Source organism: Chlorocebus sabaeus, chromosome 10, assembly GCF_047675955.1.
Source record: "Chlorocebus sabaeus isolate Y175 chromosome 10, mChlSab1.0.hap1, whole genome shotgun sequence".
In the NCBI taxonomy this organism is placed as follows: domain Eukaryota; kingdom Metazoa; phylum Chordata; class Mammalia; order Primates; family Cercopithecidae; genus Chlorocebus; species Chlorocebus sabaeus.
Window position 1 is genome coordinate 17864377 of NC_132913.1, and position 18098 is coordinate 17882474.

At 35.0% G+C, this 18098-nt stretch overlaps 1 protein-coding gene across 2 annotated transcripts in view; it reads left to right on the plus strand.

The window, feature by feature from the left end:
- SLC35F5 (solute carrier family 35 member F5) overlaps positions 1 to 17259 on the plus strand; it is a 42253-nt gene extending 24994 nt beyond the window's left edge. Inside the window, exons 11-16 of one of the 2 annotated variants that reach the window (XM_007964761.3) lie at positions 1281 to 1385; positions 5259 to 5418; positions 7602 to 7692; positions 11518 to 11672; positions 12821 to 12914; positions 15849 to 17259. In XM_007964761.3, coding sequence (XP_007962952.2) covers positions 1281 to 1385; positions 5259 to 5418; positions 7602 to 7692; positions 11518 to 11672; positions 12821 to 12896 — 587 coding nt within the window. In that variant the 3' untranslated portion in view covers positions 12897 to 12914; positions 15849 to 17259. The remainder of the gene's footprint in view (positions 1 to 1280; positions 1386 to 5258; positions 5419 to 7601; positions 7693 to 11517; positions 11673 to 12820; positions 12915 to 15848) is intronic. The other variant, XM_007964762.3, reaches the window with a different exon arrangement.
- The last annotated feature ends 839 nt before the right edge of the window (positions 17260 to 18098 follow it).

The following is an 18098-nucleotide window of genomic DNA, read 5'->3' on the forward strand; positions in this document are numbered from 1 at the left end:
TTTTTGATCCATTGCTTAGACTTAACAAAAACAAAAATAAACAGAACCTAGCTGGGCTGAGCATGGTGACTCATGCCTGTTATCCCAGTGCTTTGGGAGGTCAAGGTGGGAGGATTGCTTGAGGCCAGAGTCTAAGACCAGCCTGGGCAGCATAGTGAGACCTCATAATAAAAAATAAAACTATATTAATTATTTCTCTTTGGATACTTCTTTAGATATTTGAGGTTTATTGAATAGAACAATGCTTTCTAAATTATTCCTAACTACTACCCAGTGAGCTGTGCTTTGAACCTCCTCACCTCTTTCTCACCCAGAGCAGCTTTGTGTATACAAATACATAAAACAATATATGTATTTGGTATGTGCATGTGTATGCCAGATTTTGGTGACAAAAGCTTTAAAAAAGTTTGAAAATAATAAAAGATGTAATAAAACATTCATCTTTTGAATAATTGATTAAAGTATTGAATATGACCACTTGGCAGAACATTATTTAGCTGTTTTGAAAGGTTTAAATGTTTTTGAGAGAGAGTTAATGAAGAGAATCAGTATTTATTATTCATGTACTGTGAGAGCTGTATTATGTTAGCTATTTTGGAACATTAAAAAGTATAAATTATGTGTTTGTAGTTTTCAAGGAGTTCTTGATTTGGAACAATATGAGATTTATAAAATGAAGCTACTAGGGATTAAACTAATACCATACTTGACAATAGTAAGTATTGTCTAAAACAGAAGGCAGAATGGAAATGCAGCAGATTAGAAAGAGGATGCTTTGTGGAAGAAATGAAACTTTAACAGAGCCTTTAAGATGGGAGTGGTAGTGCAATACATATTAAGAATGATATATGGGGGTAAGGAAGACAATACAAGCAACAGCTTAGTGATGGAAAGAAACTTGTTAAGTTGGAAAATGCCAGGTGTCAAGATTGTTTATGTAGGGTAAAATAAGAAACATGCATTTCCAAATTAAAAACAAAGTGTTACTTTTTAGTTGTATTATTATAATATGTATAGGTTTTGGTCAGAACATTGAGGTGAATGCTTTTGCATTTATTTGTTAACACACTAAACTCCTTCCTGTACTCCTAAAAGATGTGGATGGGGTAGGCTATACCTTTTCATTATATATCTTTGTATCAATATAAAGGTGATTTATCTAATTATATGTCTTTTCACTTTGGTATATTCTTGCAATATTATCTGACACATTATTGGATTTTAAGTGTATATTGAATGAATTAATGAGTGGTTGCTTTAAATCATGTTGATTTTTACAGGTTCCATTTGGTCTCTTGCTGGAGCCATGCTCTATGCTGTCTATATTGTTATGATTAAGAGAAAAGTAGATAGAGAAGACAAATTGGATATTCCAATGTTCTTTGGTAAGAATATATTTAACTTGTGAGGCTATTTACTGTAAATGTCTAACACAGGGGTTTGCTTTTGTTTTTTTGGACGGAATAGGGAACCCTTTTTTTGTTTTTTTTTCTTCCATATGATTCTTTAAAACCATTTAAAGATTATGAAGGCCAATCCCAATGTTTACTTTATCCTGCATGGTTGTGTACCTATGAGGGAATGCCCATCTCCTTAGTGTGTGACGGAAACTCCTAACACTTTTTTTCAAATTGATGTCTTCAGACTGCAAGTCAGATATTTATCTCAGCGATATGACAGAGTTATGCTCTTATAAGCATGTGAGAGTTTACCTGCTGTATTTTACATTTTGCCAGTTTTGAATAGTTAGCAAAGGATCGGGGAGACTGCCCCCAAATTATATGTTTAATGTTCTCGCAGTCTATATACTTATTTACATCAAAAATTGTGGGCCATTTAAAGGGTTTTCATTTGCATTTTATCTTTAAGACACAGACACTTTTATAATATAGATTCCTTCTCAAATTACCCAATTATAGTTTCTAGATATGGTTTATACATTTTCCTTTGCCTAACATCAGTTCAGGAAAGAACTTGTGACATCTGTAGGACTGCAGAAGAAGAACACATTGACAAGCTATCTTTCAAAAGATATCTGAATATAAATAGATAAAGAAGCTCAGTGATAAGAGTTCAAAGTGCAGCTTACAAGGAGTCAGGAGACCTGGAATCCAGCTGTTGTAACTTTATTTATCTCGTAGACATCTGGAATATGAGGAAATTGGACTAGATGAATGGCCTCTAAACTGTGATTTAGGGAATAGATAGGCTCCTGGGATGGTTGGAAGCAAATAGAGTTGCATGCACGGGTCTAGTTCTTGGACTCCTTTGCTGCTTCACCTGTGGAACAGCTCTACTTTGTTGAGCATTTTGCATTAGAATTTAATTTGTAGTAAAGATATTTCTTATGGTTGGGCATGGTGGCTCACTCCTGTGATCCCAGCACTTTGAGAGGCTGAGGCAGGAGGATTGCTTGAAGCCAGGGATTTAAGATCAGCCTGGTCAACACAGGAAGACCGCATTTCTGTTTAATTTTTTTTTTTAAAAGACTATTTTAAAACTAAAAATAGTTTAAATAGCTGTATCTGAAGACTAACAAAAATAAAATGTTTGAAAAGCCATGAGGCTGAGTGATTGCTTAAATTCTTTTTAAATACAGAATTCAAGAAATATAGCTTAATAGCCAGGTTTGGTTGTATGTGTCTGTAATCCCAGCTACTTGAGAGGCTGAGGCAGGAGAATCACTTGAGTCCAGGAGTTCAAGTCTGCAGTGAGCTATGAATGTGTCTCTACACCCTAGCCTGGGTGACAGAATAAGATGCTGTCTCTTAAAAAAGAAAAGATAATTTTAATGATATTTTATTTGGCAGTCATAGAAAATTTTATTTGGAATGGAATAAAATGCTAGTTTTTTTTAGTGTTAGAGGTAGGTGGTTGGGTCAGTGGTACTTTTTAAAAATTTAAACGTTGACAACTTGCAGGAAAAATTGCTTAATTTATTCATATTAGGGAGAGTGCATATAGACATGTAGCTTGTGTTGGTCCTGTTCATATGTGATGTGATATGTAAAGCAGTATTGATCTGCCCTGGGCTTTAGAATAGACAGGATTTGGAGAAGTCAGGATTGGGATATTGGGGGCTCTTCAGGCAAGGGAGTTTGAGCAGAGGCTTAACAGGGAGCAGTGAGTAGATCTGAATGATTGTGCTGGAACTTCGCTTTGTGGAAGAACAGAAAGGTGTGTGGTGCCAGATTCTGGGCAGTCTAGGGAATAGGTGGAGTCACTGGGACTTTTGTCTTTAGGTCAAAGGATGTTAATTTATGTGGGATTTCATAGACTCAGCACTTCAGGGAGCAGGAAATAGATTTAGTTCTTGGTAATGCCACATTTTGGTGTCTCATTAAAACAACTTTGTAATGTTATTTACGCATTTTAGGTCATGTGTCCTGTATATGTGTTCTCTTGTTGTTGTTTTTTTAATCAATAGATGTCTGAAGGTGGTGTATTAGTGTGTTTTCCCACTGCTATAAAAAACTACGTGAGACTGGGTAATTTATAAACAAAAGACGTTTAATTGATTCACAGTTCTGCATGACTGGGGAGGCCTCAGGAAACTTACAATCATGGCATAAGGTGAAGGGGAAGCAAGGCATGTTTTACACACTGGCAAGAGAGAGAGAACTTGTGAAGGGGGAACTGCCAAACCCGTTAAAACCATCAAATCTTGTAAGAACTCACTGTGATGTGAACAGCATGGGGGAACCGCCCCCATGATCCAGTCACCTCCCACCAGGTCCCTCCCTGACACGTGGGGATTACAATTCGAGATGAGATTTGGGTGGGGACACAGAGCCAAACCATAATAGTTGGGCTCCCTAAAACAGGATATGAGATGGGGAATTTGTGTAGGTGATTTATTGTGGGGAGTTCACTGAAGGAAAAACTTGGAGTGAAGGAAGCAAGATAGAGAAGGGGAAAGAACCATGTGGCACACAAGTATAACTGAGGTTTGGCCCAATTCATTGCAGGTGCTGGGGCGGGGAGCAGAGGGAGAGCAGCTAATATGTCTGGGCCTTGAGCCATGATGGCCGGCCTCATAAAGCCTCCATCAATTAGTCATGAGCTGCAGAAGATGGGGTGGGGTGGAGGGTGGGAACTTGCTGGGAAAGGCAGACTTATTTGCCCCTCCTTTCACAGAAGTGGGGTGGCTGTGAGTCTTTAGCATCAGATAGAGAGTGTGTGCTCCTGCCCTGTTAAGATTTAATTAGGCATCCTAATTACCGGTTTATTATTTAGGTAACATAGTAAGTATCAATTATATATCTACTGTAATTTAATTTTCTTTTAAGAAAGCTATATAGTTACCGCATAAATCATATAGCAAATTTGTGACATAAACTACATAGAAAGTACAACAAAATTTATACAGTTGTAATCTTTTTTCTTTATAGTCTTTACTTTCATATGTATATAGTCATATATAAACTTAATTTCTATAGTAATATTTGCTAACTTTTATTAAATGCTTACTCTGTGCCAGATACTATGCTATATTTTATGTGTTTAATCTTGCCAGCAACCTAATTAAATATTATTAAATTTTATTTTATGTTTATAGATTGGAAAACTAAGGCTTAAAAGAGGTATAAGGTTTGCACTACTATTCAATGATAGATAGAGCTGGGATTGGACCCAGGCAGTCAGACTGCCGAGCACACACTTAACCATTATGTGGGATGGCTTTCCTTAATAACTGGTCAGTCTGTACTTTGCTCATATGTTGAATAGCTCTTTGAGTGTACAAACTTTCTCACTAACTAGCTAGAGGTCTGGGAATGCAGGAACCAAGAGTTTTATCTCCTTTGGAACTTCTTCCATTACTGCTCGCATAGCACAAGTGTTTTGGACATAAATACTTGAATCAGAAAGCAAACCATCCAATTCTTTAAAATTAATTTAGGCTGAATACACAAACCATACATACCAGTTATTTCTTTTAAGTTCTAAGGCACTATATTGTCAGTTGCTAAGGCTAACAGCCCTTCTTGTTGAGTTGTCCTAAGTGGTTTACTCCACAGTAGTGCTCCCATACAGTGGGATAGTTGAACTGACTGATCACCAGTTGCTTCAGACAGTTTTCTTTTTATGGTTTTGAGCTATTCACAGGACTGACTTAAAAACAAACCAACAGAAGGTTTAGCTATTGACACCTCCCAGAGTGCTTTTGTGCAAAATCTAATTTTGATTTTAGAGTTAATAAGCTTGGAGAATAGAAATAAATCACAATTTTAACTTTTGTTTCTTTTATACATGTTCAGGTTTTGTAGGTTTATTTAATCTGCTGCTCTTATGGCCAGGTTTCTTTTTACTTCATTATACTGGATTTGAGGACTTCGAGTTTCCCAATAAAGTAGTATTAATGTGCATTATCATTAATGGCCTTATTGGAACAGTACTCTCAGAGTTCCTGTGGTTGTGGTATGTACTGTTTATTCTCCAATTATTAATTATCAGTGGATTCATTTTTGGATATTTTAAGCGTTTATATTTTGTCTGTTTGCTGGTGGCCCTTCTTGTGCACCCCATTCTGCAACACACATAAAACTGAATACTTTAACTCCACTAGAGCAGGGACTTGGTTTTTTAACTTCTGTGTGCCCATTCCAGAGTAGTGCCTTGTCCACAGAAGGAGCTCAATAAATACTTGTTGAATGAAGGAATGAATATGAATGGTCTAAATCTATAAAAATGTTTTAGAAAGTGGAGTATTATGCAAATGAAAGTAGTCATTATCTAATGGATATCCGAATGTATGAGTTATGTATGCCAAGTGTGAAGGCATGAGTTCTAATTGAGAATCCAGGAGACGGTGCTTATTTAAGAGGCTTTGGAATATCTGTTTGCTTGTTCATAGGTGTTTTTGTTTTATTTATTTTCAGGACCTTTCATATGGGTGAGCCAGATATGTAAACCTTAAACTCTGATTGATTTGAGATGTTAACATACTTTGATATGCTATATATCCCATATATTGATATGTAATAATAAACTTAAAATAATTTGAAGACAGTATCATGTATGGAGTTTGAGAAACCTTTCAAATAACAGAGCTTTATACTTAGTCCTATTTTTATTTAATAGAAACTTAAATGAATAGAATGAATAAAACATAAATGAATAAAATGAATTTTATTACATACCCATTGAAACTGTTAACTAGTTTTCCCTTGTGAAAGACTGCAACAGAAATGGACTTTTTTGTGGAGTCTTCCTTAATGCTCTGCCTATACTGCTGTGTCTCCCTGCCCAGTTAAGGAATATCTGTTTTCTTGGATCCCCCATATTCACTCTCTTTTGTGTAATACTTAAAGATTTACTTTGTATTGTAGTAATTTATGTTCTTATCTAAACTCCTTTGCTGATCTAAAATTCTTTAAAATCGTAATCCATTTACTCATTAATTTTTTCATCTTTAATTATGTACATTTTAGATACTCGATTGTTTTAACCTGAACTATTAATAGATGACAAAAGGCTTTAGCCATCAGCTAAATTGGATCCACCTTAAAAGCTGGATTAAGTCAAACAGGCTTTATAATTCTACCTTCCAGGTTTTTTATTATAGTACTCTGCATGACAAATATCCAAGAACATATGCTATATTTGACCCCGAACGCTCTTTTCACAGAGCAACTAAGTAGTGGGAACCACAAGTACTTAAATTCCCTTTACCTCATCAAAAAGGACTAATTGTTCAGCCTCTGTTCAGTACTTCTAGTGACACTTTATTGAGAGATAGCCCCTTTTATTGCAGGACAGCATTATTAATTCTGACATATACTGAGCTAGATTTTACTTGCCTATAACTTCTATGGATCTGTAGTCCTAACGATATACATTATGGTTTTGTCTTGGCTTATAATTCATTTTCTCCTTATAAACCCAAATTATCAGTCTTCATAAATGGCTCATCTGTCTCCATTGGGTATAATATTTTCTTTCAATTCAACAAAATTATATGCAGATAGATATTTCAAAATTTCATACCCACATTGATAATTCAAGGTGAAATTAAAGAACTTAACTTTTGGTTAGGACAATTGTTAGAAAAATGGAAAACAACAAGAAGATATTTTTAAAGAATATTCAAGCCTTTCTTTTTTATGCCAAGCCAAATCAAAAGAATAACACACTATTTTAGTGTTCATGAAGGTGAGATATTTTTCTTGGTGACAGAATCACATGTTGGCTTATCACTTCCTTAAAGTCTATGTGTGAAGTATTGTCCTGCAACATTAATAATGCTGTTTCCTTTGTTATCTACGTATCATCACAAAACTGTAATAACTGTTCAACAGGTTTTTTAAAAAATTAATGAAATATAAGCTATAAACCCAAAGTTGAATATTTGCAAACAGATCTTGAAAATAGCATAAAATATTTTGAGCTTTTTATACTTACATATTTGTATTTTTAATATTTGAAGAAAAACTTTGAGAATCATCTTAATGACTTTATTATATTTTATGTCTCAATCCATCCTAACCTCTTATCTTTGCTCCTGGTCTCACAAGCCTATATTATAAGAAAGTCTTTGTTCAGTGTTTTTCTTTGGTTGTTTAATTTTTTTAATATAGAAATGTCTATTTTCTTTTTTTTAGGGGCTGCTTTCTTACCTCATCATTGATAGGCACACTTGCACTAAGCCTTACAATACCTCTGTCCATAATAGCTGACATGTGTATGCAAAAGGTAAGGAAACTATTATTCATAGATATTTTAGGTATGTTATTAAAACAAACATAATGAAAGTTGAGATGCGATTTAATTATAAGGATACAAACATAAATAATACTTGATGCTTTCTCTCCCAAGGTGCTTTACTACATAGAAATACAAAAAGTACCAAAGAAATAGATAATTTCCATTTTTAGCTTTTCCATTTTTTTCCCTACATTTCTAAGTTAAGGGCATCATCTTCATATGTAGTTCTCCAGTTTTAGAGCTGATTCTGTTCCAGATGTTCTTTGGTAAGTCACATTTTATCGTATAAGCATTTTAGTTTCTGCGATGAACCCTATCACAGGTTCCTTAACACTGTGCTGATACTACCGAAGATATGAGCAGTACATGAATAATGTTGTTGGCCGTGAATGTTAGCCATCTCTCTCTGGACTCAGCAGAGTGGGTGTCCTATCCCTCTTCTCTGAAGGCCTAGTATGGATGTGGGGATTCTTGTAATAATATTGGCAATGCTAACACCACAGAAAAGAGAATCTGGGATGTTTCTGCCAGCAGCCTAGAAGGGAAGAGTTTATTCAGTGCTCCTAGGTGTAGCAGGAAGAACAGAGGTATGCTGTTGCCCACACTGAAAGATGGAGCATAGCCATTTATCACACAGTTCAGTAGATGTAGGCATTTAAGTACAACCGCTAAGTCACAGAAGTGTGTGTGTGTTTCATTCTAATATAATTTGAAGAGGGAAATATTTCAAGGCCCAGAGGTTTATAATGTGTACAAGCAATAGTCAAATTTTTAAAGCTATTTTTCTTTAGGTCTTTGTGCAGTTTTTAAGATAAAAGTGGCCGGGTGCTGTGGCTCATGCCTGTAATCCCAGCACGTGGGAGGCTAAGCCAGGCGGATCACATGAGGTCAGGAGTTCGAGACCAGCCTGGCCAACATAGTGAAACCCCAACTCTACTAAAAATACAAAAATTAGCTGGGTGTGGTGGTGTGTACCTGTAATTCCAGCTACTTGGGAGGCTGAGGCAGGAGAATCACTTGAACCTGGGAGATGGAGGTTGCAGTGAGCTGAGATCATGCTACTGCACTCCAGCCTGGGCAACAGAACAAGATTCTGTCTCAAAAAAATATATATATATAAAAGTGAAATATGCTTAGTGCTATATATCTTCTCTATTTATAAAACAATTCTCTACTGATATTTAACTTTGTTTTATGGCTCAGTAAATTCTTACTTATTTGTCATGGTTAAAGAACTGAGATTCTCTCCTTAATTGAGAATTAATTATCTTACGTAACTTGCATTTTCAAAGAATGTGGGTATTCTATATAACACTAACATTACACATTATTACAAATCATTCTTTTATAGATTTAAGTAATATCTAGGTCCTTCTTCATCTTCAGGTCATAATCCTGAATATGAACCAAAATGGTTGTGAAACTGGGAAAGTGCTACTTGTTAGAGGATTTTCGTAGACTACTGTGTAAATCATCTTTATTGTACTGATATTTTAAAAACATAAGCTTTCGTAGATTGAAAAAAAATTGCAGGTTAATGTTCAGGAATTTTTAAGAGAGTAGTCACAGGGGACCTAATTTCATTAAATGATTACTCATTTAATAATTATCATTACAAATAATAATGGTTATAATTTGTTTAATAAAGTATTTTAGGATAAAGGCAAAACAGGGGAAAATGTATGTACAAGAAATTAATTATAAAAACATAACAAACTTTAACTGATTGCTGAGTTCTAGATATGAAGACAATCAGGAAAAAGATTTGGTTTTCTTGATTGTCTTCATATCTAGAACTGGGCAATCAGTTAAAGGAGTAGGCTGTGCGTTGGTGTTGGGATTGAGGTTAGGGAGATTCCATCTGGAAAAAGAAGCAGGATGTGTCCAGAACTGTGACAGAAACATGATAAGAGAAATCTACTTTTATAGAGTTTTAGGTTCACTTAGCTAACTGTATTTATTTATAGCTTCTGAAATGTTAGCATTTATTAACATTATTGTGCTTGAAACAAATTGGTTATTTAAGTCTATTTATAATTATTTTATATAATAGGAAGCATCCCTGATCATATTCTATTTTATATTCAGATATATTTAGGAATTAGAAAACAATTTTTTGTTTACATAGGTAATTTTCTTTGTTGTAATAAGTGGCTTCATTTCTTTTGTCTTAGCTTGTTGGAAATCAAATTAGAAGTTTTTTATTATGAGACAACATATACACAACTACATTGTTGCAAGCGAACTTGCCTTCTAACATCTTCTAGGGCTTTATCTGTCTTTATTAAGTTTGCTTTGATTCAGTTATGAAAGAAGGTTTTTAGTTGAATATTCATGAAATCATTCTGTCAACTATAGCTACATTTTTAATTGCATTATTTATAACTTCTTAATACCTTTTCTGATCTTGGTAATTTAAATACAGCATGGTTTTTCCTGATTATTAGTCATTCTGGCAAATATTCCAGGAATATGTTAAAATATATTGGTAATTTCATAACTAAATGAAGACTTTTTAGTTTAATGACTATTCTTTCTGGGGTGTTCTCAGGCTGACTCAGTCACCGTGGATGAATACCATACAAATAGGGCCTGCGTGTTAAAAATCACCAGTTATTATTCTTGTGTTATGCACTGTGAGTTCCCTCATAAAAGACATTATGCTCACAAAACCCCTTTACTCTGACTAATGGTGCTATGAAATGGAATGGTATATGTTTTCCACCAGAGGGAGTCTTGCCTGTGATTCCAGACTTTTTTTTTTTTTTGGAATTCTCAAAGAGGGCAAACACAGTTTTCCTTCCCTATTTTACAGATAGAAGTTACTATTTTCATCATTTTTTTAAAGCAAACCTCCTGTGTGCTGCACTTAAGTCTCAGTAGCTGATTGGTGTAGGCTTCTTTGACAATTGTTTCTGATCTTTAGTTGAGTCTAGATAGTAAAAGTGAACTAGTGAAAAGGAAGAATTAGTTTTGTTTTGGTAACTTTATGGCATCTCATTATTTTTTATTTTCTTTTTATTTATATATTTGTTTTCCTGTTTATTTTTTTCTTATTTTTTTTCTTTTTTATTTTAATGCCTCCACCCTACTTACAGATATTTTTTATTTTCTTGACAACCCTGATAAATGATGGATTGGAGGATCAGACTTGTTGACATCAGAGGGCCCTTTACTGATGAGGCTTGTCTTGTTGCTTGTCTTCTCTGGCTAATATTCCTTAGTAAAAATATTCCTATATTTTTTTCTTTATTTTACTCAGTCATTATTTCATTTTGAGGTTTTTTCATTTATTGCTAGTTTTGAGTGTCATAAATTTGCACTTAATTTGTTTTTGGTACTGTCATAAGAACTGTAGCATACACAGGATAGCACAACTATAAGTTTTTACGAAAATGTACATTTTTTGAAGATGACTGCAGAAATTGAGGAAGAGGGAACTATTTGAGACCAGGCAGCAAACAGTGAAAAAGGAATGAGCAACATGGTGTGTGCAGGACCAGAGTTTCATACTGTATATCGCTACTCTCAGTGTGCAACGCCTATACATGGAAAGTATGTTTTTTGGCTTTCCTTTAGCCTGTTTTCCAAGCAAGAACTATTGTTGCTGGTAATTTAGGTACATGGAATTGTAAGTTGAAGTCTTGAATTCTTACTTAATAATAATACACTTAATACACTGTCAGTGTTTAATTTTGTCTTCCCGTTGTTCTTATTCCTGCTAGTTTTCACAAATAGAAAACTTACATTGAAGGGGGAAATTGCCTTAATGATAATTGTGGGTGTGTTTTTTCCTCTATCTTTTATTTTTAGGTGCAGTTTTCTTGGTTATTTTTTGCAGGAGCTATCCCTGTATTTTTTTCATTTTTTATTGTAACTCTCCTATGCCATTATAATAATTGGGATCCTGTGATGGTGGGAATCAGAAGAATATTTGCTTTTATATGCAGAAAACATCGAATTCAGAGGTAAGTTTAGTCCCAGTACACATTTTTTAAAATAGTGTTTGCTAGATAACTGAGAATTGCATCATGCTGGCCTAGCTTTTAGAGATTTTGTGAGGAATTATTGAAAGATGATAACTTACATGTTATGGCAGATAAAAATAAAATAATTTGTTTAGATCTTTTGGGTAATAAGATTCTTTCTCTTTCTCTCTCTCTTTCCTTTTCTTTCTCTCTTTCTTTCTTCTTCTTTTCTCTTTCTTGACAGTCTTGCTCTGTAGCCCAGCCTGGAGTGCAATGGCATGACCTCAGCTCACTGCAACCTCTGCCTCCTGGGTTCAAGTGATTCTCTGCCTCAGCCTCCTGAGTAGCTGGGATCACAGGCACACACCACCATGCCCAGCTAATTTTTGTATTTTTAGTAGAGACAGGGTTTCACCATGTTGGCCAGGCTGGCCTTGAATTCCCGACCACAAGTGATTTGCCTGCCTAATAACTACATTTTTAAAAAAAAGTTTTGATTCACAGGTAATACCAAAAGGTTTACTGTTTTGCCATAACAAACTTAAATATAGAAAACTTTTATTGGTTTGAACATAATTCGTGATAGAATAGTATTGCCTCAATTTTTCTTTCCAATTTCTTTCTATTTAAGAATGAAAACTTTTTATATTTTGCTATGAAAAGAACTTGATTCCAGTGACTCTAGAGGCTGAGGTGGGAGGATTGCTTGAGGTTAGGAGCTCAAGACCAGCCTGGGCAACATATCAAGACCCTGTCTCTAAGAAAATAAAAAAAAATTACCCAGACATGATGGCATATACCTGTAGTCCCAAGCTACTTGGGAGGCTGAGGTAGGAGGATCACTTGAACCCAGGAATTCAAAGCTGCAGTGAACTATGATAGCACCACTACGCTTTAGCGTGGGCGACAGAGTGATACCCTGTCTCTTATTTAAGAAACAAAAAGTGAGACCCTATCTCTTATTTAAAAAACAAAAACAAAAACTGCTAACTTGGTACAAGTTCTTGGGAAATTTTATTCTAGTGTTTGTTCTTCCACTGACTTGTATCCTGCCCACATAGCTTCAGCCAATGGAATAAATAAGGTTTAAGGTTCCTTTTCAGCTCTAAAGCTTTCCTTAATTATTGCCTTTTTTTTTTTTTCTCAAGAGTTCCAGAAGACAGCGAACAGTGTGAGAGTCTCATTTCTATGCACAGTGTTTCTCAGGAGGATGGAGCTAGTTAGCTGTTGTCTGTAGCCCAGGTTTGTATGTGAGCTGGGTTTACTATTGAATATGGTTCTTATTTGTATAATATTCAAACAAAGGATTGTTTTTTTTTTTTTTTTTTTTGAGATGGAGTCTCACTCTGTTGATATAATATTCAAACAAAGGATTGTTTTTTTTTTTTTTTTTTGAGATGGAGTCTCACTCTGTTGCCCAGGCTGGAGTACAGTGGCCCGAACTCGGCTCACTGCAAGCTCCGCCTCCCGGGTTCACGCCATTCTCTTGCCTCAGCCTCCCGAGTAGCTGGGACTACAGGTGCCTGCCACCACGCCCGGCTAATTTTTTGTATTTTTAGTAGACATGGGGTTTCACCGTGTTAGCCAGGATGGTCTTGATCTCCTGACCTCGTATCTGCCCGCCTCGGCCTCCCAGAGTGCTGGGATTAAAAGCATGAGCCACCGCGCCTGGCCAGGATTGATTTTTATAATTAGTTGTTTGAGAGGCCATACAGCCTTAAAGGCTAAAGGGGCTAAAGCCTGGGCTCCAATTCTATCTTCTGCACATACTAGCTGTGTGGCCCTATGCAAGGTTCTTAATCCCTTGGTGCTCTGGTTTTCTTATTTGTGAAATGGGATTACAATAGAACCTCCCTTATAAGGGTGTTAAAATAGTAAATACTTGGTAAATATAAAGTATGTACAATAGTGCCTGACTCAAATGATCAGGAAGTTTTAACTCTTATTTTTATTCATGCTAAGGGTCATTTTATTTAATAATATGCTTTAGAAAAAAATTTTTTCTCTGATGATAAAAGTAAGAAAAATGTAATATTCTGGTATACAATATACTGGTTGGAAAATGCTAGTCTTTTATGTGTGTGTTTTACATAACTGGCACAGTGTATATCCTCATTCTCTGACATTGCTTTGTCATTTAACAATGCTTCTGGAATATTTTCCCATTTTTTACATTTTAAGAAATAGTGTCTTTTATATGTCTTTGATGATAGAGTACATGACATTTTGCTGAATGGATGCTTGAATTAAATGCAACATACATATTTTGCAAGTACAAAAGTGATTATTTAGAATGAAAGATCACAATAAACTACTAGAATTCTGAGGATCCAGGCCCCTTTTTCTGAGACATCTTTAGGCAATTTATATTGAAATATTTCTTGATTGCTACTGAGTTTTCCCTCCCTATCTAGAACATTGTACAACTCCTGTCAATTGTTAACACTTATGTTGGGCTTGAAGTTTAAGTTTCATTATCCTCATGGTAAACTTGCTTCTAACCTACGGCTAACAGTCCTGGTTTTCTGTTTTTCTTGAGTGGGCTGTTTTTAAATCTAGTTTATACTGCACATGGTTTAAGCTCTAGTTCTCCAAGACTTTTTGTACAGGCAGTTACCCCTGCCCTTCCCTGCCCTGCCCATCCTGCTTTCCTTCTCTTCCCACTCTGAGGAAATTAAACTCTTAGCTGATTCCTTTGGTGTTTTCCTTCTTGTCTCCCTAAGTATCATGCTTATGACTTCTGTTCCATGAGTTCTCAGTTTTAGGCATCTTCAGCTGACTTTTCCACTGAGATCAATGAAGATAGATTATTTTCAACTTTACTCCTCCTCTGCTCCCACCTCACATGCCTCCTATCTCCATATCAGTTCTGCCTCCTCATCATCCCTGTATAGTTATTGCATAATTTTGGATAGATCTGTAGTCAGTGTTTATATTGCTGTCACTAAAAAATTGTTACTTATAACTGAGCCATGTAGGATTTGTCCTGGTATTTCCCTTATCCAGAGATCCTCTGTTACTACCCTTTTTGGAGAATAAACCTTAAAGTCTTCTCCTGGGTTAGAGAAAAGGCACTTGGCCAACTGTGAAAAGTGAGAGAGAGCATCTGAGTGTCTCTCTGCTTTTGCTATAGACATTATACCAGTCTTCCTGTTTTTAGTTGTTTCTTCATCCCTCCTTACAGAGATATCTGGTCCTATTTTTCCATTGCTAACTAAGAGTTGGCTGTTATTTTCTCATCTCTCTACTTTTCTTTTTGTCCATGTGGTTTATTCCTTTTAAGAAAAAAATTCCAAGCTGGGCACAGTGACTCATGCCTGTAATCCTAGCATTTTGGGAGGCTGAGGAGGGAGGATCACTTGAGCTCAGGAGTTTGAGACTAGCCTGGGCAACATAGTGAGACCTTACTTCTATTGAAAAATATATTTTTTAACCCTTTATTTTCTTTTTAGTGAGGTTTTGGAGAACAAGTGGAACTAAATATGTGTTTATGTGCCATCTTTAAATTAAAAAAAACCATAAACACAATTATAGTAAGTCCTCACTTAACATCATCAATAGGTTCTTATAAACTGTGACTTTCAGCAAAATTACAGCAAAACCTTTTTTTTTTGCATCAACATTATAATGTAACAACACTGAACAAAACAATGTTATTCAGGGATCTAAAGTCAGTTTCCTAGAACCTGTGACATTAAGTGAGGACTTTGTATTCTTGAAAGCTTTTTAATGCTGTAATTTATGCATTATTTTTCTTGGGTATGCTGTGCGTTGTTCTCATACTCACACTTAAACCCACCCATATCCAGCAAGGTTTCAGTATTTTTAGAAGTGAGAGCTGGGTAAAGAAGAAAGAGTGAAGACTAAAGAAGATGGATTGCAACAGAGTAGAATAGACTGGGCAAGTGTCTTTGTCTTTGCAGGAGTAATGGTGGAATATACCAGGAGTAAAACTAACTGCTAATACACAGTCTCTCATGTTGATGTCAGCTTTTGCTATAGAAGTCACATTCATAAGTTCTTAGTACTCCAAATTTGAGTATCCAGTGATTAAGTATGTATACCGTGAAAATAGGTATTTCATTTTAAGATAATTTGATTTTTAAAATGTAAACTGTAGAAAACTAAAACTATGAAATTATAATCTAATCACATTTCTGTGGTTTTTGTTTTTAGCACAATAATGGAACTATACAGCGAAGAGACAATCTCTGGCAAGTTTTTGTAGAAAAAATGTTTCAGTGCCTAGTCTGAAAAATAACAGTTTCAGTTCTTTGAAACTCTAAACTATATTTTTCTCATACCTGTTTTCTTCATTTTCATAATGAAGCACTTTGCTATGTAGCTGTGTACATATCACTACAGTTCTAGGAAGTTCCAGTCTACAGTCCATCCAAAGGACCAACCTGCCTTACACATCTGAAGGAATTCAGCTGTTGAAATCATTTGAACTAATCAAGGAATAAATCCTAATGTTCCGGGACTTTATTTTCGCATACTTGTTAAATGCTGGAATATATTATGAAAATGTTTTCAAGAAATCACTTAAGTATTCATAGACCAGTGTTTCTGACAGGTAAAATGCTAAAATAAGCTACCTGTAGTAAGTATGGATGATATTTTTTGGGTTTTGTTGAATATTGCAAATTAACCACACAAAAAATGTTTAATTTATGCAACAAGCATGTTTGTGCAAATTTCGTGGGACTTTAAAAAGAATAAATATTTGAGAAAATATCTGGTTCACTTACACTACATTTACTGTATTATTCTTTTATAGCATTAGGTGCCTTGTATTTTAAATCTGTGACAAACCATGGCAAATTTTTAAAGGGGAAGTATTATTATAAAATGAAGAAATATGTATTTCTAAAGGCTATATTGCTGTCACCTTAATTGATAAAGCTCTGTTTAATTTAGAGTTTTGAAGAAATAGTCTCCCTTCAATTAAGAAATTTTCATAATGGAATGATTTAAATTGAAGTGACAAAGAGTTATTAAAATACAATGTTTATATGTGTATTTGTGTATTATAGATGTATCAAGTGATTTCTAATTTTTTCTCATATGAATATGCCAGATTACTCTAGAACTAGATGCCTCTTCTTTAAATAATTTTAGTTTTCCTGAATAAATTTGTAATGGTTAAAATACCAAGGAAGGAAGACGAGAAGGGATTCTGTTTTTAAAATCACATCTGAACTGTTCCTCTACTAAGATTAAATTAAATATGAAATACTCCTAATTGCAATTCTTAAACTTAGGCACATGTGCTCACTGTGCACCTGCTCTTGGACTCTATTCACCATAGATACCAGTAAACGTGTGTCCCAGGATTCACAGGCTTTTGATTAATCAATATTCTTTTCAAGTTTTCTGTGAATAGTTTAGTTCTCTTCAAAATTTCCTAACTAATCTGATTTTTAAGAATTCACTTTGCAGTGTTTAGCTTCCTATTCACATTCTTAAAATTGCTTTGGTGTTACCATGAGTCGAAAATGAAGTTTAGCCTTCCTTCTGCTTCATTCTGAGAACTTCTTTATTACCTTTAAAAATTGTTTATGACATTAAATTTAAAATACAAACAGCTCTCTCTCTCTCTCTTTTTTTAATCATCCAGCCCAAAATGGCAAAAACAGCTCTTTTCTCATGTGGCACCACCAATAACGCAAGTTAAAAATAATATTGAGTTTATTATACTTCTGACCTGTTTAGCTCAACAGGGTGAAGGCATGTAAAGAATGGACTTCTGAGGAATTTTCTTTTAAAAAGAACTTAATGAAGTAACATTTTAATTACTAAAGGACTACTTTTGGTTGAAGTTTATTATCTAGATACCTCTACTTTTTGTTTTTGCTGTTCGATAGTTCACAAAGACCTTCAGCAATTTACAGGGTAAAATAGTTGAAGTAGTGGAGGTGAAACTGAAATTTAAAATTATTCTGTAAATGCGATAGGGAAAGAAGCTGAGCTTAGAATCTTTTGGTTGTTCCTGTGCTCTGTGCTCCTCTCATCACACAGGTCATGTGTTGTCACTCAGGATTCTGGAAGTACTAAGCCGTAGTTAACAGGCTGGATAGATCTTCAGGCAATCTTCTTCCAGTATACTGCTGCTTTTCTGTTTCTTAAAACAAAAAATCAAAGAACAACTTCTTTAGAAGGAAGCACCACCATTCAATTGGTTAACTGAAAGTATGAATCACTGCTGCTTCGCTTGCCCACCTGTTCTCTTTTTCTCACAGGTTTTATTTCTCAGAATGATTATTGTATTTGAATACTGTAGCCATGGTGAGTGAGCAGTTGAAGACTTCCTTTCTAAACCTTCATAGTTAAGGGTTCATCTTCTCACGAAATAAAGTTGTGCTGGGTTACTTCAATTCTGTGGATTGCCTGGAAACTAGGTAACAAGGCCCTTAGATCACAACG